At 38.4% G+C, this 25,605-nt stretch overlaps 1 protein-coding gene across 1 annotated transcript in view; it reads right to left on the bottom strand.

The window, feature by feature from the left end:
* Positions 1-21,262, bottom strand: part of ARSJ (arylsulfatase family member J) — a 97,116-nt gene extending 75,854 nt beyond the window's left edge. The window contains exon 1 of the mRNA XM_077142455.1: positions 19,926-21,262. Within this exon, the coding sequence (XP_076998570.1) occupies positions 19,926-20,323 (398 nt within the window). The 5' untranslated portion in view covers positions 20,324-21,262. The remainder of the gene's footprint in view (positions 1-19,925) is intronic.
* Between the last annotated feature and the right edge of the window lie 4,343 nt (positions 21,263-25,605).

Below are 25,605 nucleotides of genomic sequence, written 5' to 3'. Positions count from 1 at the left end.
GCCTGAGGGAAGCTTTTATTTTTTTTAATTCTATTTTTTTTTACTTTTTAAAATATATTTTGTCTGTATTTTTACATTAGTATTATTACCGTTATTTTTATTTTTATGTATTTAAATTTTTATTAATTTTTAATTTTTAATTTCTTATTTTTCAGTTATTTTTTATAGTATGTTATTACTATTAGTTTTCAAAATAATTTTCTTTGTCTTCTGTAGGCATCAGTCTTAGTTCATTCCCAGTATATCTTGGGATATCTTCTTCTGGCAGTGGGGCCTATTATTGTTAAGGTACAGTTTTTCTTTTCTTTCATATTTTATTATATTTATTTATTTATTGTGCATGGGCTGAGAATTGAGCTCACATCTTCCTAGGTGGGCACTCTGCCACTGACATACCTGTACGTCCTGTCTAGCCTTTAATAGACTCTCAGTAGGTCTGCACCCCCTGCATGAGATCCAGGCCATGGCTTGATGGGGAATTACTGACAAACCAGGTGCAAAAGGAAACCTTCAACACAAACCCAAGTAAATACAAAACTGAAGACAAGTGAAGGAAACCAACTTGCAAAATAACCTCACTAAGATAATCAAATGCCCCAAACACAACAGAAAATCATAAAGTACATGAAGAGCCAAACAGAAATGGCCCAGTGAAACGACCAAATCAAAACTGTGGAGTGGACACAGAATATGGAACAATGACTCAAGACTATTTATAAAGAAATAAAAGGATATCAGGAAGACACTAGAAAAGTATAAAGAAGAATTTGAAAGATTAAATGGAAAGATGGCAGATCTCACAGAGATGAAAGATACAGTAGACCAAGTAAGAAATATATTAGAGACAAATGATAGCAGATTTGAAGAAGCAGAAGGAAGAATAAGTGAGCTAGAAGATACGACAATTGACCTAGTGTGCACAAAAGAACAAATGGTAAGAAAGATGGGAAAAACGGAACTGGATTTTAGCAAAATGACAGACAAGAAGAGGTGCAAAAATATAAGAATTCTTAGTATCTCTGAAGGAGAAGAGTAAAGGGCTGGAAAAGTTAGTTGAAGATAAAATTGGGGAAAACTTCCGAAACCTTATAAAATACATAAATATGCAAATCAAAGAGGCCCAACAAACTCCAAATAGAATAAATCCAAATAGGCTGCTCCAAGACACATACTAATCAAACTGTTAACTGTTGAAGAGAAACAGAAAGTTCTGAAAGCAGCATGAGAAAAGCAATCTACCACACACAAGGGAAAACACATAAGGCAGAGTTCAGACAACTCATCAGGCACTAGGGAAGCAAGAAGACAGTGGTATGATACATTTAGGATCCTGAACAAGAAAGGCTTCCGACAAGAATTATTTATTTATCCACTCAGCTTTCCTTCAAAACTGAGGGAGAGATTAAAAGCTTCAAAACAAAGATTGAGAGAACTAGTCAAAAAGAGACCTGCCCTACAAGACATACCAAAGGGAGTCCTGTCAGCTGAAACAAAAAAGACAAGAGAGGGAGGTCTGGAGGAAGGCACAGAAATTGAGAGTACCAGGAAGGGCAATTTAAAAGATAAAAAGAGAGAGGGGGGAAAAATATACAGACCTGACAAATATAAATGAAAAGATAAGATGGTAGATTCAAGAACTGCTTTTACAGTAATAACTTTGAACATTAATGGATTAAACACACCAATTAAAAGATACAGATCGGAAGAATGGATTAAGAAATATAATCCAGATATATGCTGCTTATAAGAGATGCATCTTAGACCCAAGGAAATAAATAGATTGAAAGCGAAAGGATGGAAAAAGATGTATGGAAGCTGTAACCAAAAGAAAGCAGGAGTAGCTATACTAATAACAGATAAAATAGATTTTACATGTAAAAATGTCATAAGAGACAAAGAAAGACACTACATGTTAATAAAAGATACAATTCACCAAGAGGAAATTACAATCATAAATGTTTATGTTCCCAATCAAGGAGCTCCAAACTACATGAGGCAAACACTGGCAGAAGTGAAGGGGGCTTATAGACATTTCATCAATAATAGTGGGAGACTTCAATACATCACTCCCCACTGTAGATAGAACAACCAGAGGGTCAACAAGGAAATAGAGACTCTAAAGAATGTGATAAATGGATTAGATTTAATAGACATAGATAGATCATTTCACTCCAAAACACTAGGATATACATTCTTCTCTATTGCACGTGGAATGTTCTCCAGGATAGATCATATTCTGAGACACAAAATGAGTCTTTATAAATTTCACAAAATTGAAATTATCTAAAGCACTTTCTCGGACCACGATGGAATGACACTGGAAATTATCACCAAAGAACCAGAGCTTTCACAAACACATGAAGATTAAACAACACAATCTTAAATAATCAGTGGGTCAAAGAAGAAATTGCTAGAGAAATCAGCAAATATCTGAAGATGAATGATAATGAGATGAATGATAACAACATATCAGAATTGATAATGAGATGAATGATAATGACATATCAGAATTTGTAGGATACAGCAAAGGCAGTGCTGAGAGAGAAATTTATTGCCTTAGATGCTTATATTTAAAAACAAGAATGAGCAAGAAGTGAGGACTTAGCTGCTCACCTGGAAAAATTAGAGAAAGAACAGCAAAAGCAAACAAAAGAAGAATAATAACAAAGATTAAAGCAGAAATAAGTGAACCAGAAAACAATAAAACAATAGAAAGAATCAACAAAACCAAAAGTTGGTTCTTTGAGAAAATCAATAAAATTGATGACTGCTAGCTAAGCTAACAAAGTAAAAAGGAGAGAGGATGCAAATAAGCAAAATCAGAAATGAAAGGGCAGTCATTACCATGTATCCTGAAGAAATTAAAATATCATAAGAGAATACTAAAAACAACTTTATGCCAACAAACTAGACAACTCAGATGAAATGGACAAATTCCTAGAAACACACAAACTCCCCAAACTGACTCAAGAAGAAATAGAAGATCTTGACAAACCAATTACAATTACAGAGATTTAATTAGTCATCAAAGATCTCCCCACAAAGAAAATCACACAACCAGATGGCTTCACAGGGGAATTTTATAAAATATTCCAAAAAGAATTCACACCAATCCAGCTCAAACTCTTCCAAAAAATTGAGGAAACAGGAATGTTACCTACCTCATTTTATGAGGTGAACATCACTATAACACCAAAACTGGATAAAGATGTTACAAGAAAGGAAAACTACAGACCAATCTCCCTAATACACACAGGTGCAAAAATTCTCAACAAAATGCTAGCAAATCTAATCCAATAACACATTAAAACAATTAAATATCATGATCAATTGGGGTTTATACCAGGAATGCAAAGGTGGTTCAACAGAAGAAAATCAATCAACATAATACAGAACATTAACAAATTGGAAGAGAAGAATCACATGATCATATTAATTGATGATGAAAAAGCAGTCAACAAAATTCAGCATTATTTCCTGATAAAAATACTTCAAAAGGTATGAAAGGAAGGAAACTTCCTCAATATCATAAAAGATGTCTATGAAAAACGCAAGCCAGCATCACACTTAACAGTGAGGACCTGAAAGCTTCCCCCTAAGATAGTGAAGGAGACAATAATGCCCATCATCATCACTGTTATTCAACATTGTACTTGAAGTCCTAGCTGGAGCAATTAGACGGGAGGAAGAAATAAAAGGCATTCCAACTGGAAAGGAAGAAGTAAAACTTACTATTTGTAGATTACATGATCCTATACTTAGAAAACTCTGAAAAATCTACAAAAAAGTTACTTAAGTTAATAAACAAATTTAGCCAAGTGGTGGGATACAAGATTAATGAGCAAAAATTAATAATATTTCTATATACAAGCAATGGCCTATCTGAAAAGACAATTAAGGAAAAATTTCATTCAAAATAGCAATCAAAAGAATTAGGTATCTAGGAATAACCTAACCAGGGATGTCAAGGACCTGTACACAGAAAACTATGAGACATTATTAAGAGAAATAAAAAATGACCTAACAGATGGAAACACATTCCATGGTCATGGTTAGGAAGGCTGGATGTCATTAGATATCAATTATACCCAAACTGATCTACAGATTAAATGTAATACTAATCAAAATCCCAACAACCTACTTTGAAGACTTGGAAAAGATAGTTATCAAATTTATTTGGATGGGAAAGAGACCCTGAATAGCTAAATACATCCTTAAAAAGAGGCGTAAAGTGGGAGGACTATCACTTCCTGACTTTAAGACTTACAATAAAGTCACAGTGCTCAAAAAAGCATGATACTGGCACAAAGATAAAACTGTTGACCAACAGAATTGAATCGAGGGTGTGGAGATAGACCACCAACTCTATAGGCAATTGATCTTTGATAAGGCCTCCAAATCTACTGAATTGCAACAGAATAGTCTTTTCAACAAATGGGCACGGGAGAATTGGTTATCAATAGGCAAAGAATCAAAGAGGACCCCTACCTTACACCCTATACAAAAAATTAATTCTAAATGGATTAAAGACCTAATTGTAAGAGCCAGTACCATAAAACTTCTAGAAGGAAATTCAGGGAACCATCTTGAAGCTCTACTAATAGGAGGCAGCATTTTTAACTTTACACCTAAAGTACAAGCACTGAAGGAAAAAAATAGACAAATGAGAATTCCTTAAGATCAAGAGCTTCTGTGCCTCAAAGGACTTTGTCGCAAAGGTGAATAGGTAGACAACTCTGAGAGAAGATATTTGGAAACCAGATATTGGATAAAGGCTTATATCTTGCATACATAAAGAAATTATACTGCTCAACAACAAAAGAACAAACAACCTAATTATGAAATGTGCAGAGGGTATTAAGAGACACTTTTCTGAAGAACAAATACAGATGGTTAAAAAGTACATGAAGAGATGTTCATTTTCATTAGCTATAAGGCAAATGCAAACCAATTTCTTGGCTTTTTAAAAAGACTAAATGAGCTAACATATATAAAATGATCAGAAAAGTGCCTTAATCACACATTTTATATAATAACATTATTAATCATCCAAATAGAGAAGTTCAGTAGGCACCAGCCTATACGAGCATGAAACCTGGAGAGGTAAGAGATGAAGATGTGAATTTAGGACGGTACTTAAAGTCTAAGAAATGGATGAGATTAGGGAGAAAATATGAAAAGCTAAAAGAAGGATAATAAGGATTGAATCAGGCCAAATAGAGGTGGAGCTGCAAACAAACAGTCACAAGGTAGGAAAATGAACAGAAGAGTTTAGGATTACGGATGCTAAGAGAATGAACCTTTCCAGAATGGAGAATTGGTGTTCAATGCCATGAAGAGGCTGAATATAATGATGGCAACACAGACCACTCAGTTGTCAATATAGAGGGCTCAACACATGGTGACAAGTATCAGAGCACAGTAGAGTGGTGGGGATAAGCCCTTAACTGAGCGTGCTGAGATGAATGCAGATGAGTAACTTGTTCATGAAGTTTTACTGGGTAGGAGAGCAGAGAAATTAGGTCACGAGAGATTTTTGTTTTGCTGTTGTCTTTAGGTAGAAGGAATTTAAACCCATATATATGCACTTGGAAATGATTTAGTAGAGATAGAAAAACTGATAATGGAGGAGAGAACGAAACTGTAGGAATCAAAGAGGGAAGAGGGAATTCAATGGACTCATGGGTTTTGACAGTACTTCAATGCCTGCAACAAGAAGGTGGGCAGAAAACATGGCTATGATGCCATTAGGTTCATAGATGTCTTACTGGTAATATGAAAAAGATTTTTTATTGATATATTATTGTTGCTTCTGTCCTTTCAATGGTATTTTGAGGTAAGGTCATGAGATGATAATAGGATCCTGACAGTTTGAAGAGAGATGAGATACTTTGAAATCATGGTTCTGAAGAATGGGGCAAAAGCCAAAGGAAGGCAGAAAAATCACTGGGGTTGGGTGACATTTACTAAAGATAATCTATCTTTAATAGATTTGTGGTCATGGATTTAATTTAATCAAGCATTGCTTGCTGCCCAAACTCCTGCTGTGTGTCTACCTGCTGCGTTGGATCTTCTTGAACATTGAATGTCGCCAAACCATGTCTACTAAACTTGTTTGAACACTGTGCACAGAACAATTCAGTTCACTCATGTTGTCCAGTCAGTTTTCTCCACTTCCTTCTTTTCCAGGTTTGGTTTCTCTCCATCATACCATCATATTGAAATCCAAGCAAGTCTTAGGTATGAGACCATCCAAGTATTGTCAAAAAACATATCAATGTATCTCTTCAGCAGGGGGACAGGGATCTATGGTTTATCATCTGGAGTATCTCCTCACCAGAGCCAGATAGTTAGTAGATTTAGTGTTGGTGATATGATAGGGGTATTTTATTATTGCTTCTGTTCTCTCGATGGGGAGAAGAGTCCCACTGATTGCTATAAAATGAAAGGGTTGGAAAAAATGATATGAAGCATCCTTTTGAGCTCTAAGGATTTTATTGCTCTAAGTTGGCTGCCACACCTTATTCTAGGTCCCCCCAAAAGGCTATATGCAAAGGGTTTCTGAGTGTCACCCTCATTTCTGGTATGGCTCTATGCCCATTTTGCAAAAAAAATTAAACGAGTAGTTCTTTTAGTCTTTGGAAAGCTCTACCCTTTCTGTTCAAAAATAAATCTTATAAAGTCAGATAAACATAAAATAAGAATGTATAGACTATCTATTACATACCAGGCAGTACTCTGTGTATTTTCACCAATATGGTCTCTTTTAATAAAATAACTGCAATCACACCAGAGAGTACTGTCTCTTTTAGGTTCCTAATATTTGCTATGGCCACTCATGGCCATTAGGTCACCTGTCTAAAGTGAGTGGTGTTTAGATCCAGGTCTTCCTTACCTGCTGCTGTTCTTTACACACTGTACACTGCTTTTCAAATACCTTCCACTTAGCATGGCTGCTTTCTCTGCATATGCTAAAGTTTTAAATTATACTTGAACAATTATTAGACGTTGTCACTCAGCTTGAATATCCATGCCCGTCTAACTCTATTATATACAGCATCATATTTCATTCGTGGAGCGGCACTGACGTGGATGCTAAAAATTCTTACATCCAAACATCCCTTTGAAAAAAGTTCAGGTATGGTCCTAATAGGTTAAAAGTATGAAACCTTCTGAAATTTGGAATGAACTGAAACATGTCAGCCTCCAAGTACTCAACATTTGTTGTAATATTTTCTCTTTAAAAGTTTTTACTTTATTCAGTACAATTACTGATCATATATTTATTGAGAGATTGCTTTTAAAGAACATTTTTAAACTATTTATGGGACACCTAAAAATTGCCACCCCTGGAGAGGGCCACGCTGATCAAGGTGACATGAATCTGTATGCACCAAGGCCTATTCTAGGTGCTTTATGTGCACAATTCCATTTGTTCCTCACAATAATTCCATGAGGTAGGTTCTATGATTGTCACCCCATTTTCCCATGAGAAAACCACAGCACAAATAGTTTAAGCTTCATGGTCAACGTCCTTGCTGTTAACCACGATACTACAGGGTCTTTTAAAAGTAGACTCTGTAGTAAGAAGTTTACAGATTGGTGTACTCTTTTACATTTTGGAGTTGGCAGGAAATGGGCAAGTAAACAGTTATGCTACCAAACCTGGAATATAGGTAGAAGAGGCTGTAGGAACAGAGAAGAATGCATTGACTCTGCTTGGTGTGGCTTTAAAAAATGGCCAGAGAAAGATGAGAGAGGAAACGATGGTGGCAGACGGTCTAGAAGGATACGACTGACCAGGGGAAAATGGAAAGTATTCTAGGAAAGTGGAACCAGCTCAGAATAGAACAGAGATGTAAGGGGTCTTGGTCCTTCCGAGGAAGTACAAGTACTTTGGCAGTGATAACCCAAAGAGGGTGCAAACAGCAAAGTGTCCAGGTCATACATAGCATCAGACACTACTTTAGGGGCCCCACTGTATAGGTTCCTATGGAATGCACAGGAATTGGTCTTTGGCCCACAGGTAATGGGGAACTTCTAAAAGATTTTAAGCATGAAATGCCATATTTGTACTTTGTTTTGAGAAATTTCACTCAGGTCCTATTGTGGGGTGGAGGTTCAAGCGCAGCAGACAACACAGTCATTTAGGGGTTGCTGAAATAGTGATCACAGAGCATACATAGTTCCAATCCCTATAAAGTCTAAAACAATATCTCAATTCAAATTGACTGTATACCTACTGAGTGGCAGTCTCTGGGGTGAACTGGCATTCAAAGTTGAATAAAGTATACTAATGACATTCAATAAAATGTTCTAAAAGTGTACTTGATAAATGAATGCAAATTAATTGATCACTGGCCTTTACCCTAGTTTCAATCTTCTCATTTCGTGTTGTATTCTTAACATAGTTATTTGAATACACATCTACTTTCATTTGTCACGGGCTTAGCAAGTTTCTATCAGAAACAACAATAAAAAACAACTTACAAGTGCAGAAACTTTAAAAAATTATATACCCATAATCACCTCCCGGACATACCAGAATTAATAATGTGTAAAATCAATACGGATCAAACATATTAAAATTAAAACATACGAGGTTTAATTTTAACTTTTTGTACTGCTAGATTGATGAGAAAAGAGATATGACAATATTCACAGAATGCTTTTAAAAAGAACGAATAGTCAGTTCTTGAAAAGTTCTTACATGATTTAAAATCATGGGAATGTAGCTCTAAATTTATATGATTTTTTTACTTAATAACTAGATAACACTTTGTTTTCAAAGTACTTGCATTGTGTTGTCTCAACTGATCAAATGAAAAACTTTTAAAGTTGGTAAGTAAATGTTGTCACTATTCCTATGCTGCACATGAAGACACAGAGTCTCAGAAAGATCAAATGATTTATTCAAGGTCATGGTTGGTAATTTGTTTGCTGAATCAGTGCTGTAATTCAGATTTCCTCAAGTAAATTCTATGCTCCTTCTATTCTATCACATTGCCTGCCAGAAGGAAATAAATAATCGTTTGTTCATCCATTCATTCATCCCTCACACATTTACTTAGTACCTATTAGTATAAAGCACCAGACTGGGTGCTGTGAGATTTATGGAGATTATAAATCAGACTCAAACTCCTCAGGATACCAGCAGGGGAGGTAAGAGGTACAGTAATAGCAGTGAATGAGGTGGAAAATCATACATAATGAGACAGTTTTAGAAAGAATTATGAAGGGTCATCATTGGGATAAATTATTTCTGGCTAAGGAATCATGGAAAGCTGTAAAGGGAAAGCAATATTTTAGCTGAGTCATAGTGAGGGTTTGGCATTTGGACAAAGAGAGATGAGGTGCGAATTCCAAAGAGTGGAAAGAGTATGAGCAAAACAAGAAAGGAAGTCAAATAAGAGATGTGCTCTAGAAGCAGTGACTCATCTAATTCTCCAGAATACAGAGTTTAAAGGTAGGAGAGGAAAAGAAGGCTGAAAAATTCGTTTGAAGACTGGACTGAGGTGTTTACAATTTCCCTAGGAGGCAGAATGGAGTGGGTTTCCTTGGAATCACACAACTGTAGGTTCAAATATAGAAGCTATGTGGCCATGAATAACTTACATCATTTCTCTCAAATTTTCATATATCACCCATTTATTACATATCTGATAACTATTTTTCAAAATAATACGAATATTTTACCTTTAGGGTGGATGTGAAGATTAAGTGACAGGATGTCTGAAAAGTGCCTCCCATAAGGAAGGCCTACCATAAAAATTAATGGTTTTCCCCCTTCTTTGGTTGGTGACAGTGGGGGGTGGGGGTGGGGTGAGCAGGGAGTGAGGATGTCTGCCCAGGGTGGTGATGTAATGAGTCATGTTTTAGTAAAGTGAATGTATTGGGTGCATTAGAAGAATATACTGGGAATATTTAATAGCTGGAATAATACAATAGCTGGGAATACTTAATAGCTGAAATAAAATAATAAACTCTAATTATATCCAAGTAAAATAATTAAAGAAAAGATTAAATCAAAATTACTTCTTGAATACTGTTACAGGAAAAAAAACGAAATGATACCAGAATTCAAAATAGAAGAAACTTTCATACTGAGCATTCATATTAACCAGAGTCTCCAAATCTTTTGGTCCTCCCATTTCTGATTTTTGAGAGAGGTCATTTGGATAAAACAAGATGTTCTCAGCCCTCTGCACCTATATAACGTTTCAACACTTCAGAACAGCTTTTCAGGAAATACAACAGAATTACCAGAGTAGAGATTCACTTCAGACTGTCTTTTACAAAAGCCATTTAAATCAGGGACCTTGATCATAAGCGTGAGCCAACAATTTACTTGACCATCAGTCTATTATCAGAAAAACTCACATGGTCAAATAGGAACAAGTCACTATTTGGAAGGATGTTATTAAGTATTGATACATTCTTTTTGAACTGAATGTGAGAGGTTTTAAAGACACCCTCTCTATCTGTTGTTATATTCACTCTCCAAATACAATGTAAGGCTTTGAAGAACTTCCTGTTTCTTCTAATATCTAACCATAAACATTAAAAAATTTTCTAAACATTGGTGCAATTACATATTTATGAACATAACAAGTGAACTCTTAGAAACTGATATTTATTGTGTACCTTCTGATTGTCAACACTACTTAAAACTAGGTCTTGGACTAAAGAAGCAAATGGAAGAGGAAGACCACTCTATTAGTTAGGGTTCTCTAGAGAAACAGAATCAACAGAGAACACTCGCAAATACAAAATTTATAAAAGTGCCTCATTTGACCGCGGGAATGCAAAGCTCAAAATCCGCAGGGCAGGCTGTGAAGCCGACGACTCTGATGGAGGGTCAGGACAAACTCCACAGGAGAGGCTTGCCAGTCGAAGCAGGAAGAGAGCCTGTCTCTTCTGAATCCCCCTTAAAAGGCTTCCGGTGATTAGATTAGGCATCACTCATTGCAGAAGACACTCCCCTTTGGCTGATTACAAATGGAATCAGCTGTGGATACAGCTGACGTATTCATGATCTAATTCTATGAAATGTCCTCATCGCAACAGACAGGCCAGCACTTGCCCAACCAGACAAACAGGTACCACCACTTGGCCAAGTTGACACATGAACCTGACCATGACAACCACTATCCTTGAAGTTTACAACAAAAATTGAGAGTAGGTGTGTGTGTACATGACTATCAAACGGAAAAGCTAAACCTTAGTCTCCTTATCTTCCCTGACTTTTTCTCCTGTGAAAATGTGGCTGAAAGTTACTTTTTCAGGGGTTCCAACATTAGCACAATTGCCAATGAAATACCAAAAAGTGATATTTTGTAAACTCCCGAGACCTCGCTGCCCCGCTGCTATAGGCTACGGCAGTCGTCAGAGAAGGCCCATGACGATGCTGCCTTCCTGGGCCAAATCTGACCCCCAGAGCCCCAGATTGTGCACCTTCATGCATACAGCATGGCTGCAGTAGTTGGGGATAGACAGGTGGGAGGCCCAGCTCAGTCAATCCCCTAAAATTAAACTTGAAACCAAATAATTAAAACCTAAAAAACACCTACTATTTCCTAAGAGATCATCTAGAAAATCCCACCAAGTCTTTTCATCCCATTTAGGACTTCAACGTAACTCCAATCTTCCCAAGATACCATTTTCATTCAGATTCTAATCTCCATGTATCTGCACATCCTCTACCGTGATTGAGCATCTTATCAGTCCCTAAGACATTTCAATGAACCCTCTGTATCAGCCAAATGCCAATAACCCCAATCTCTTCTCTAGACATTCCCTCCACCTTCTTACTCTAGCTGATAGCTGACTATCCCTGCCACCTTCCAAACTTGGGGCTTTTATCCACACTCCAAATTATGACAGAGCCTGTGGCAGGGATGGGTGTCATTCTAGTTTCTCACTGGCACTTGTAGATAATTTTGACCCCATCTCCCTTTAAAACCTCAATTCCTTTGAAAAGCAAGGCAACACATTGTAGACTGTTCTAGTTTGCTAGCTACCAGAATGCAACACATCAGAGACGGACTGGCTTTCAATAAAAGGTTCTTTCTTACATAGGAAGGCACAGGGTGATCTCTGCTGGCCTTCTCTCCAGGCCTCTGGGTTCCAACAACTTTCCCCAGGGTGATTTCTTTCAGCATCTCCAAAGGCCTGGGCTGAGCTGCGAGTGCTGAGATGAGGTATGCTGAGCTGCTTGAGCTGTGCTACGTTGAGCTCTCTCATTTAAGCACCAGCCAATTAAATCAAACATCATTCATTGCAGCAGGCACGCCTCCTCGCTGACTGCAGATATAATCGGCAACAGATGAGGTTCACATGCCACTGGCTCATGTCCATAGCAATAGAACTAGGCACCTTCACCCGGCCAAGTTGACATCTGAATCTAACTACAACATAGACTAACTACCTTACCCTGTTACTTGCTGTGCCGGTTTGAATCTGTTGTGTACCCCAGAAAAGCCGAGTTCTTTAATCCTCATTCAATATTGCTGGTTGGGAGCTTCCTGATTGTTTCCATGGAGATGTGAGTCACCCAATTGTGGGTGATAACTTTTGATTAGATGGTTTCATGGAGATGCATCTCCACCCATTCAAGGTGGGGTTGCTTACTGGAGCCCTTTAAGAGGGAACCATTTTGGAAAAATCTTTAAAGCCCATGCAGCCAGAGACCTTTGAAGAGGAAGAAGGCAAATGCCCCTGGTGGGAGCTTCATGAAACAATAAATGAGGAGAGAAAGTCGCCATGTTTTCCATATGCTTTTCCAGTTGAGAGAGAAACCCCTACGAAATCACTGGCCTTTTTGAAGTGAAGGTAATCTCTTGTGGGTGCCTTAATTTGGGCATTTTCATAGCCTTGCCTTAATTTGGGCATTTTCATGGCCTTAGAAATTAAACTTGCAACTTAATAAATTTTCCTTTTTAAAAGCCGTTCTGTTTCTGGCATATTGCATTCTGACAGCCTGCAAAGTAGAACACTAGTCTTGATGCAATTCTAGACCCTTTGCTCGCCCTCATTCACAGATGATTCTAGCACCTAACCTGCCATCCATATTATGCCTACTTCTTTCATCATTCTTAATGACCTCAATATTCATAAAATGATCCATCCAACAGACCACCCTTTTAATACTCACCCTCCTCACTTCCAAAGATATCTTTCTCCATTACACCTTAGCACTCACTCTCCCATCATTACCAAAAACTGCAATACTTACAAACTCTTTATCCCAAGCATACACTTTCCTGACTTCCATGATCTATCTCTGCAGTTTTCCAGGTTTACTGCAATGCTCTCAATTCGACTTTATCCATATAGTCAATCCACTGACTGTGAGACTTCTTTATAGGACATAAAATGCTCTTCACTATTTCTTGCTGACTACGCTCTCCACTTTTTCCTTGCTGACTTTAGAGTTTATGATCCATCACTCTTTTCATTGGGCAAAACCCTAAATCTGGTTAAATCCACCTCTTCAACTGTGCTTTTTCCATACACAGACACCTGAACAGGCAGGAGAAAAACAAACAACTCAATGACTGGTCTCTGTTTAAATCTGTGACCACAAATCTTATGTGGGCTTTCACAGCTGTCCAGTATTTTTACTGCATTCCCCTACTTAATTCACTTTCTCAATTCCCTATAAGAATAATTTCATGTCTATTTCCCTCTTCACAAACTGCAGATCTTCAGTCTCAGCTAATGACCCTATTTATTGTTTCACTTAGAAAGTAGAATAATTCAGAAGAGAACTACCTCATATACCCCAAACCAAATCTTCCAACCTAATTTCATCTGTCCATCCATATGCTTCCTTTTTTTCTATCAAAATGAACTAACTGATAAGGAACAGCTCAGGCAATTGTGAAGAAGAATAAAGCAGAAGATTTACACTACGGATACCAATATTTAGTATAAAGTCATAGTAATTAAAAGGATATGATATCGGCATAAGGATAGACCAAGAGAACAATGGAACAGGATGGGGTAAAGAAAGAACCAAACATGTATAGTCATCTGATTTACAAAGAAGTAAGCCTACATTGCAGTGGAAAAAGAACGGTATTTTTAAGAAATGGGGTGGGTCAAATGGATATATGCATGGAAAAAATTAATATTGAACCGCACTTTACACCATACTAAAATCAATTCCATATGAATTATAGATCTAAATATAAAAATAAAGCAACAACATTTTTAGGGAAAAAAGACCTTGACATAATCCCAGGGAGTGCAAAGATATCTTATACTGGACATAAAAAAGAAAAAGAATATAAATTTGAATACAATAAAGTTAAAACCTTTTGTTCATCCAAAGACAATATTAAGAGCAAAAAGGCAAGCCACAGAGTGGGAGAAGACAAGTGCAATACATATATCTGACAAGGGATGCATATCTAGAATTTATAAAGAACTTCCACAAATCAAGAGGAAAAAAGCAATCATCTAATGGGAAAAAGGACAAAACGCATGAAAAGACACTTCTTAAAAGGGGTTATCCAAATGGTCAATAAACATATGAAAAGTTGCTTAACTTCGTAAGTTATCAGGGAAAGTAAATTTAAACCACAATGCTATACCACTGTGTAACCACCAAATAGAATAAAATGAAAAAGACAATATCAAATGTTGGCAAAGATGTGAAGCGAATGGAACTCTCCACATATTGTTGTTGAGAGTGTAAACTGGTAGAACCGCTTGAGAAACTTTGTACAGTATCTACAAAAACTGAACATACACATCTCTGTAATGCAGCAACTTCACACCTGAATAGAGATTCATAAGAAATGTATACATATATTCACCAGAAAACATATATAAGGATGCTTTTGGCAGTGCTATTTATAATAGCCCAATGCTGTAAACAATTGAAATGTCTTTCAAAACAATAGAAAGGATAAATACATTGTGGTATAATTATAGAGGGGAAAACAATTCATTAATAAGAATGAACAGATTTTATGTATAGGCAACAATATGGATATATTTTACAAATATAAAGCCAGACATGAAAAAAATATATGTTCTATAATACCATTTATATAAAGTTCAAAAACAGGTAAATTTTCTCTAAAGTGTAAGGAGTCAGGAGAGTAATGATCCTTGTTCAGGGGCAGTGGTGGGGAACTGAGTGGAAGAGGTCCGAGTTGGCTTTTGATGCTCTGATGATGGCATTTCTTGATCTGGATGTTGCTTTTAAAAAATTCTATGAGTCTTCACCTATGGTTTGTGCACATTTCTCGAGGTATGCTATCACTCTCCCCACACGCACTGTTCCCACTTTATTCCAAACTTCCCTTGTATCTCATCAGAACTCTGGTTCGCTGCTTTGCTCTGGCTCCCCTATAGTCTATTTTCTCCACAGGCAGTAGAATTATTTTTTAAAACATGTAAATGAGGTTTGCCCCTACTCTGCTGTGAACTTCACAGTGGCTCTCTTTAACATTTAAAATAAGATCCAAAGATCTTACCGTAGCCTATGCTTTCATTCACTGCCTGCCCATATAACTTCATTTCCCAGCACTGTCCTTGTTGAGTCCAACAAAGACACTGGCTTTGCAGCTAAGCTCATATTCTTAATCATGCCAAACTCACTCCTGCATCAGGATCCCTGCCCTTGCTTTTCTCTCTACCTGGAATGCTGTTCCCCAGCTCTTCACATAATTTATCCCTCATTTTTTGGTCTCCTCAGACTATTTTATAAAAAATTCACCACTACACTCATCATACTCTTTCTACTTGCCCTACTTTGTTTTCTTCATAATATCATTACTGCCTGAAATCATACCTGTTACTTGGTGCATATTTCTTGTCTGTTTGCCCCAATAAGATCCTTCAGGGAAGGGATTCTGTCTGGTTCACCACTATTTAGTGTCTCAAGAGTGTCCGCCATTTAAATGGGAGCTCAGCACCTGTTTAGTGCTGAATAAATGCTGGCTAAAACAATTTATTCTTTGATAAAGCCCTTTTAGCATCTTGATTTTCAAGATTAAACTGCCATCATACATGCTTTCTCAATAGTATCACCTGGAGAGGACCATTAGAGCCATGGTCTTATATGGGAAAAAAAGGCTTAAAATGAAATAAATTTATCAAATATCTTATTGCAGTGTGTTTTATTTGGATTATGTTTGCATTTGTTAAAGACAATTATCATGGTATTTCCAATGGAATAAATGAACAACAAATTAGTAAAACCAAAAAAACTACTCCAAAGCTATGAATTCAGTAGATTGCCAACCTTTCCTACTCTAAAGTCTACCATATAAAACTGTGCTGATCTGAAATGATGTATGCATCCTAGAAAAGCCATGTTTTAATCCCAACCCCATTTTGTAAAGGCAGCCATTTCTTCTAATTCCTATTCAATGCTGCATGTTTGAAACTTGTAATTAGATCATCTCCCAGGAGATGTGATTTAATCAAGAGTGGTTAAACTGGATTAGGTGACAACATGTCTCCACCCATTTGGGTGGATCTTGATAAGTTTTTGGAGTCCTATAAAAGAGGAAACATTTTGTAGAATGAGGAGATTAAGAGAGAGCAGAGCAGAACGACATAGCCATGAGAAGCAGAGTCCACCAGCCAGCGACCTTTGGAGATGAAGAAGGAAAACGCCTTCCGGTGAGCTTCATGAAACAGGAAGCCAAGAGAGAAAGGTAGCAGATGACGCCATGTTTGCCATGTGCCTTTCCAACTGAGAGAAACCCTATGTTCGCTATGTGCCTTCTCACTTGAGAGAGAGACCCTGAACTTCATCGATCTCTTTGAACCAAGGTATCTTTCCCTAGATCCCTAGATGCCTCAGATTGGACATTTCAATAGACTTGTTTTAATTGGGACATTTTCTCAGCCTTAGAACTGTAAACTTGCAACTTATTTATTTATTTATTTTTTCACATGGGCAGGCACCGGGAACTGAACCCGGATCCTCAGGCATGGCAGGCAAGCATTCTTACCTGCTGAGCCACCGTGGCCTGCCCAACTTGCAACTTATTAAATTCCTCTTTTAAAAAGTCATTCCGTTTCTGGTATACTGCATTCCGGCAGCTAGCAAACCAGAACAAATACGTATGTGTAAATTTGCAAAAGTTATCATTCTCTTTCTGAAGCCATAATTACATTTTCTTTTAAGAAGAGAGGTCTCATTTCTCCATTTCTGTATTTGCAAAAACTGAAAAAAGAACCGAGGTGAGAAAGTTACCTTGCAACAGATCAAGTGCTGGCTGCTGCTTCCCCACCCCTCCACCCCCAATGTTTCAATCTCTCAGGCAGAATGAAACCTAGAATGCTGTTTCTCAAAGTTCAGAATACAGAACGCCTGCAACCCTAGCCCCCTTGGAATATTGTTGTCACACCTATAAAATGGGAGTAACAATAGCAAACACTTCACAGAGTCATTGTAAGGATGTAAAATGCTTTATCCTGGAACATATAAGTGCTCAATAAATGCTAGCAATTAACAATAATCCTCATTTTGTTATCAGTAGCATGATCATTGGAATAATCTAAAGTGCTTGTTAAATCAATATTGATTTCTGGGCTCCACCCCAGAACTACTGAAGTTGAGTCACTGGTTGGGACTAGACTTTTTGGCTGATTTTTTTGCACATGCAAATTTGAGAACTGTCCAAAAATTAGGGTTTATTTCTTGTCTGTTCTTCCCAGCTCCAATAAAGGGTCCTGCACACAATGAATGCTTCTTGGCAGACTGACTGATACTCGATATTGCCAGATTGATGTGATTTAAGGTATTAAAGGAATCTGGAATGTGTTATAGATTTGCGTTGTAGGAGGAAATAGATTTCACATTTTGACTCTAGCAGTGTTAAGGGAGGGTGGTCTTGTTAATATCATCAAAAGTAACTTCTGCTTCAATGATATAAACAATCTTACTTTAAACTGTGCAGATATTTTAAATTTCTCTTGCTTCCCAAAATACATTTTTTCCCTTAAAATAATTTAGTCCATTTAGATTTTCAGTGCTGCCTCTTTATAGGATCTAGAAAGCACAGAGATTTTATTGCATTTGTCCTCAAGAAGATGACAAATGATCATATTCTCCTGGATTTGCATTATTAATATTAAGCCTAGTACTAGGCTTCCAAAATCACGTCTGTATTCATTTAAATGAAAGTTATAACTCTTTCCAGCAATTTTCTAAAAGGAGGACTCCAAGTGAAAACATCTTTAACTGCATACTTCAAATAGAAATTAAAAACAAGTTGCAGTAGCTATTTGAACTTTTTGCCTATACTACAATTACACAACATTTTGTGCTAAGCAGAAAATTTTAAAGAAATCCTCTCATTAGATGTTTGATTGCATTGAAAGTATAGGAGAGTCAACATTTGACCACAGAGAAAAACTGGGAATTATTTCTAGCCTAGTCTCTATTTCTTTTCAATAGGTCAACATAAAGATTAAAATACTTATCAGTAAGATATTTTGTCAGTGAAAGATAATGTTTAGGAACTTTCTTGTTTGTTGAAAAGCCTTTCTTATGAAAGGTCAATTCGGTTACATTTTTTCCAACTCCTATTTTCTATCTAGGTGAATCTAAATTCTATAAATTAGTTGAAGAGGTCCAGTGAGAATGTATCCAATTTATTTCATGAGCTAAATATAAGAGTATCTGGGATTAGACATGAATAAACTTGACCTCCAGGCCACCAGATTTATGATATTTCAGCCAACAATCTGCTCCTTTATAAATATCAAATACTCTTGACTTTCTCATGCCATAAAGTAACCTTTAAAATGACTCTGAAGCACAGTGATACTTTTTTTTTCCGATCAGTAATGCTAAGTTTTGACAGTTTGCTAAGCAGTGGAAATCATGCTGTTAGCAAAAGTCTCTGGAAGACAGAGATTCCTATGAAATAGTCTTTATTTTTCCAATGGATACTGGCTATTACCACAAGATCCAATTCCAAGAACAACTTCACTGAAGTAAGGGTTCCCTGCAACTGAAATCACAAGACACATAGACTGAAGGCCTCTCTTTTACATCCAGTGGTAGCTTGACCTCTGGCTCTCTTTTGCTCCCTTCCACAGGCTGACTCTGCCAAATAAGTTGCAGTAACCTAGATTCTGAGAGAATAGAGCAAAAATATGAAAATGTGTGAACTCCTTAAGCGGAAAATTTAACTATTTGGCAAAACAGCAACAACAGAAAAAATACTTCACTGAAACATCCAAATAATTTGATTTTTGTTAAAGTTAATTTAGAAAAGCTCCAGATATGTAAGAAGCAGCCAAAATCTTCAGATGAAGTTCTACTGCTGTTGAGGATTTATCATTGAATCTGGAAACTGCCGTAGTAATTAAACATGGCCTTCATTTGCAATGAGTGTGTGTTAGTGATCGCACAAGAGAAAGTCATCTATTGAAGAAGCAAGTGGAGTCATATTTACACTGCTTATATTTTACATTGCCTTCTCTGTTTCCTAGACCCCTCTTCTATGATGACCTGTGGCTTTGATTATTCAATTCTAGATTTTAAAAACAAATAAAGATTCCCAGCAGAATTTTGGTCTGTCTTGTCTGTGATGCTGACTGAATTCTATTGTGACACCTGAAACAAAATCTGAGCATGCTCAAAAGTCGGCATAGACTTGGAATAGATGACAGCTTCTGGAAATCTCTTGGCTGTTGGTTCAGTGTTTACAAGTCCCAACCTCATTTATACTCTCAATGCGCATCAGGAGGGTAAGGAAAAAAGGTGACTAGACATTCAAGATCATTAACCGAGCATCTATTTTAATACACACCTAGAACCGATAATTACTTAACTCATTCATTCATTCACTTACTTGTTCCCGTTACGCCCTTAAATTAGAGGCCGAAATTTAATTAAATGTTTAAGGTTTCTCCAAAGAATAAATATAAGAAGCGGTAACACTTACTTTCCAGTAATAAACTGACTCCTGGATGGTGTGCAAATGGGCTGGACATAGTAGTTCTCCAGTTTAACCCCTTCGGCAGCAAGCTTGTCAAGAGTGGGAGTCTTTATCTCTGAACCGTGGTAACCCACATCTCTAAATCCCTGATCATCAGCTAGGATGAAAATGAGATGGGGCTGGGAAATGGCGGTTGTGCTGGGCTCGCTTCTCTCGCCAGCTTGTGCTTTCATGGCCCCCGCCTCCTCCTTCACCAAGCCCTGGCCCCAAGACAGGTAAGCATAGGTGAGGAGGCTGAGGATCCAGAAGCCTGCCAGCGCCCCCATGGCTAACATCTTTCCTGGCCAGACCCAGGCCTGCTGAGGCGGCGCAGGCGGCCACCCCGTGCAGCCCCTGGGGGCCATTCACTCGCGTTCCAGATAAGGCTCCACGCACAGAACCGCGCACCCCGCGCCACCGCCAGCGCACACATGCACGCAGGAGGGGTAGACGCAGCAGGAGTTGGAGTCCCAATCCAGAGCGAAATCTTACGCTCCGCTCAGCTATCACCACGTCCAACAAACTTTAATCTTCCTTTTCTACAAGCGATGGCTTAAGAGATGGGGTGTCGGGGTGTGGGGATGGGGGTGGGGGAAGGAGGAGTCGCTGTTCTCCATCAAATTTCCCTTGCCTTCCTCCTCGCTTCCCAGAGCAGCTTCCAGAATAAAAGTTAGTGTCGCCACCCAAAAGTTCTCAAGAGAACAAATCAAGTAAGAATGGAGAATCACAGTGGGAAGGAACTTCTCCACGTTGCGGAGCGAGGCTCTTCTGGGCGCGCACGCACTGCTGGCTTTGCAGCGGCCCCTCACCTGGAAATCCCTGGGAAGTGTTGTCTCCGCGTCTCTGCAGATAACCGACTCTCCGGGGTGGATTCACTGCACGGTCCACTTTCCCAGTTCTCTGTAGTTTTCACGGTTCTTTCCGAGGCTTTCGAGAATCTCCCCGATACACACGACGAGGCAAGTGAGGAAAAAAAAAAAGGCCAATTTCCTGACCTCCCTTCACCGCCAAACACCCTCTCCCCTGCTGGAACTCTGAGCCGCGAATCCTTCTCCCCGGGCCGCTGAAGCGCGCAGGGGCCGAAGTGGGGACTGCTCGGTCTCCGCGGAGTCCGTGCCCTCCGCTCAGGCGCTTGCACGCTGCGTGCGTTTTGTCAGCTAACTTACTCAGTTTGGGCAGTTGGAATTCTCCGCTGCCTCCTCCCTCTTTTCAGTGAATCACGGAACCGTACTTTCTGCTTTAGCTCCCCTAGGAAGAGGGGGGAGGAGGTAAGGCCGGTTTAGAGGTTCGTTCTTTCCTTTTTCTTTTCCGGGAGGGAGCGTGCGTCAGGGAGGGGAGGTTTTGCCGGCGAGAGGAGGGCTGGGCGCTGACCGAGCTCCACCGAATCCCGGGTATCCGCCCGAGCTAGCGCTTCCCCCGGGCTTCGCCTGCTGCCCTGCGGCCGTGCGCCAGAGCCGGGGAAAACGACGGCAGCGCGAACGAGGAAGCGGTTCTCTTGGATCTGTAAATGAGCCCGCTTGCCCATCTCGAATGCTTTGCTTGGCGATTTTTTTCTAACTTCTTGCGCCCTTCCTTGCGAATGGAGTGAGTGAAAGAGGAAGAACAGGAGAAACAACAAGCGGCGTGGCATGCTCTTTCCCCCTTTTTTTCTGGTCTTCCTTGCTGATCCTTCTTTCCTGCCAGGGCCCCCATTTTCAACTCCTTTTCTCCCGCCTCTCACCCTTCCCCTCCCCCCTTCCACCTTTTAATTTAAAAACAGTCGCGGCTACAAAATTTTAAATTGAATTTCCTCGCGTGATAGTCTTCCTTTATAGCTTGACTTCGTTAGCTTCTCCCTAATAGGTGATGGGGAAGGCACTGAAATTTCCTACTCCCTTTTACCCTTCCCCAAATTTACCCACAGGGAGCCTCCAGTCGAGAACCTGAGAGGTGGAGTTTTATATGCTTTACCCCCGCTAAGCAAGCCTGCATTCCTGCAGCAAAGAAACTTCTGCGCCTGGTTAGTTTCCCCATTTAGTAATTAGGGAGACTTCACCACTTTTTAAAAAAAACCGTATCTGCCCCTTCTTTGAGGATTAAGAAAACTATTGTAAAAGCTTTTCTTGATTGTGAAGATAGGCTGCTTTTCCTTGAATCGTAGGCTTTTTTTTAAAAAATGCAATTTTGTTGAGATATAGTCACATACCTTGTAATCATCCAAAGTATAAAGTCAGTGGTTCACAGTATCATCATATAGTTTTACATTCATCACCACAATTTTTGAACCTTTTCATTATTCCAAGAAAATATAGAAGGATAAAAATAAAAATAAGACTGAAAAAGAACACCCAAAGCATCCATGTCCTGTATCCCCCGTACTATTTATTTATTGTCCCTGTTTTTTATTCATCTGCCCGTACACTGGGTAAAAGGAATGCCAGCCACAAGGTTTTCACAATCACACTGTCATGCAATAAAAGCTATATAGTTATACAATTGTCTTTAAGAATCAAGGCTAATGGATTACAGTTCAACAGTTTTAGGTATTTCCTTCTAGGTATTCTAATACACTAGAAACTACAAAAAGGGATGTCTATGTAGTGCATAAGAATAACCTCTAGAAAAACCTTTCGATGCTATTTGAAATCTCTCAGTCACTGAAACTTTATTTAATTTCTCTTCCCCCTTTTGGTGAAGAAGACTTTCTCAATATCCCATGCCAGGGAGTTATGTTCCACTCTGTCAGGGAGATTTACATTCCTGGGAGTCATGTCCCACGTAGCAGGAAGAGCCGTGACTTTGCCTGTTGAGTTGGCAGAGAGAGAGAGAGAGAGGAATAAGTTTCATAAGGTCAAGCCACAAGATTGAGGGTTTGGCCCATTAAATTGGTGGTTCCCAATGCTTGTGAGAATATCTGGATTTCCCCAGATGGGGAAGTTTAATATTTCCACATTTTCCCCAAGACTCTCAAGGGGACTTTGAAATATTTTTTTATTCTCCGCCAAATTGCTCTGTGATGTATCAAGACATCACACTAATCTGTACAAACCAATAAAACTCAATCTTTATTCAAGGTTCTTTGTAATCATGGTTTCAAATAAACTGATCATGCAAGTTCAATTGGATAGCATGCTACCAAAAATATAAATTTTGGACCAATAAATATCTTTTTCTTTGGTGCCATACAGAAGTTAAAGTTTTAAAGCACAGTCAATATCATCCTTTACCCTTTAGTCTGATTTACACTAGTCCTAACCAGATCTGCTTCCTTCATATCTCTAACTGAAGTCTGATCTGTTTTTAAGCTTTTTAAACAGTTGCTGTATAAGGTAATGCTGACTTTCAGAGCTGCAGAACTCTAGTTCTGAGTCACAGGTGTAACAGTGATATCTAAAGGTCCAGGGACCGACCAGGTTATACACAGGGAACTCAGCATCTAGAATTTAGAAATAACTGTCCAACTCAGAAATAGATGGGACTGCCATAAAAGCTTACAATCTAGAAAACTTTATAATAAGCCTTCCCCTGATAATCTATCCTTTCAAATTTAATTCTCAGAGTTTGCCCATTATAATTAGTCCATATTAGTGACGTGTTATGATGTCTTTTCATTTCTGGTTTATTTCACTCAATATGCTGCCCTCAAAGTCCATTCACCTAGTTGTGTGCCTCACATTTCAATTCTTCTTGCAGCTGCTCAGTATTCCATTGTAGGTATAGGCCACAGCTCACCCTTCCATCATCAGTCTAGAATCATGGGCTTTTAAGGCCCAACTTAAAGACAGGAAGGGGTTAATAAAATTTCTTTACAGAGGAAGCAACCAATGTTGAGAACCATTGTTATTATCTTTTCTTCCCTCCAATTCACTCAAGACTTTCCATCTTTTTTGTTGTTGTTGTTGTTAATTGAATACCTACTATGATCTGGCACATAAAATGTGAGATTCTCCTAATTGATTAAACCTTAAATGTAAGTTCAATTTAGCCATTTAGTTTTTATTTCTTTCAGTTGCTAAAGTTCTTGTTGAGTCCCCAGGCAAAATGTTCATAAAACAGAACCATAACAAATTTGAAACATGCAATGGCATTCCATGCAGTTAATTTTGCTAACATGTGTTGGACTTCTCTTCCTTTTTCCCTGCTGTTATTCTGGTTACTGTGTACACACATGGTCAGCTGTAGAGGAACATGTTTGGAAATGTGAGATGTGATCTTCACAATTCTGTGAGTTTAGTCACTAGGCATGTAATGAGCATACTGAATATTGGGGGATTGAAAAGCAGTATGAGGTAGGATTCTAGTCTTCATGGTCTAACAAGGTGCTTACTAGAAAAGATGCTAACAATTCAGCCACTATTATTTGGGGGATATTCAATGAGCTAGCACAAGAAGTCTAAGTTGTTGTGCAAAAAAAAAGGCCATTTTCAGTTCAAAGCTTAAGAAAAAATTAATAATGTCAAGAATTGTGAAATACTTATGTGCCAAACATAGTACTCTCTATATTGAAAGCACTCTATATACTCTATATATGCTTTATAGTGCTTATATAGTGGTTTATCTTTATTTACTTATCTACTTTCCTTCTCCACCAACCTGATGAGGTATTCTTTAATACAACGAATACCTGAGTTGCTGGGCCAATGCTAAAATCTGGAATGTAACGGTGAACTAAAATCTGACACAGCTTCTGTGCTGGGGAAACTAGCACTGTGATGGGAAAGAAAATTGCTAATAATCCCAAAGCTCCAACAGTTACTGTGCCTGTTTGAATCTGCTGTGTACCTCAGAAAAGCCATTTTCTTTAATCCTCATTCAGTATTGCTGGATGGGAGCTTTTTGATTGTTTCCATGGAGATGTGACCCACCCAGTGGTGGGTGGTAACTTTTGATTAGATGTTTTCCATGGAGATGTGTCTCCACCCATTCAAGATGGGGTTGCTTACGGAGCCCTTTAAGAGGCAACCATTTTGGAAAAAGCTTTAGAGCCCCCAGAACCAACAGAGCCACAGGGAAGCCTTTGAAGATTCTTGGAGATTAAGCTAGCAGACGTTACCATGTGCTTTTCGAGCTCAGAGAGAAACCCTGAATGTCATCAGCCTTCTTGAACCAAAGTATCTTTCCCTGGACACCTAAATTTGGATATTTTCAGCCTTAGAACTGTAAATTTGCAACTTAATAAGTTCTCCTTTTTAAAAGTCATTCTGTTTTAGGTATATCACATTCCAGCAGCTTTTACAAACTAAAGCAGTTACCTCCTGAGTAAAGTATTCAGGAGAAAAAGAACGAAATGCAAAGAAATCTTAAAATAAAGAAACCTGACTTAGACTGAATGGAATTAGCTGGTGGGGTGGTTTAGGGAAGTGATCTTTAAACTGAGGTAGATATTATTTTGTTTGTTATCCCCTTTGGGCAGAAATCTATCTGACCTCAAAGCCCAGCCTTCTGAAAAGATACTTTTTCCACAAGTGGGCTTTACAACCTTTTCCCTACTAATACAGCACAGAGAAAACACAGAGGCTGGAGTTTCCTGCAGAGGGATGCAGTCTCTCCACACTCAGAACGGAAGGACAGAGCTCTGACCCTGAAGAGTTCTTCTCATAAACAAGACTAAGAACTATTTATTCTTATTAATAGGGCCAAGAAACAAGAATGGTCATACCGTAGTACT

This window comes from Tamandua tetradactyla, chromosome 24, assembly GCF_023851605.1.
Source record: "Tamandua tetradactyla isolate mTamTet1 chromosome 24, mTamTet1.pri, whole genome shotgun sequence".
Taxonomy (NCBI): domain Eukaryota; kingdom Metazoa; phylum Chordata; class Mammalia; order Pilosa; family Myrmecophagidae; genus Tamandua; species Tamandua tetradactyla.
The sequence above is the reverse complement of the archived record's forward strand: the minus strand, read 5'-3'. Positions and strand labels throughout refer to the sequence as shown.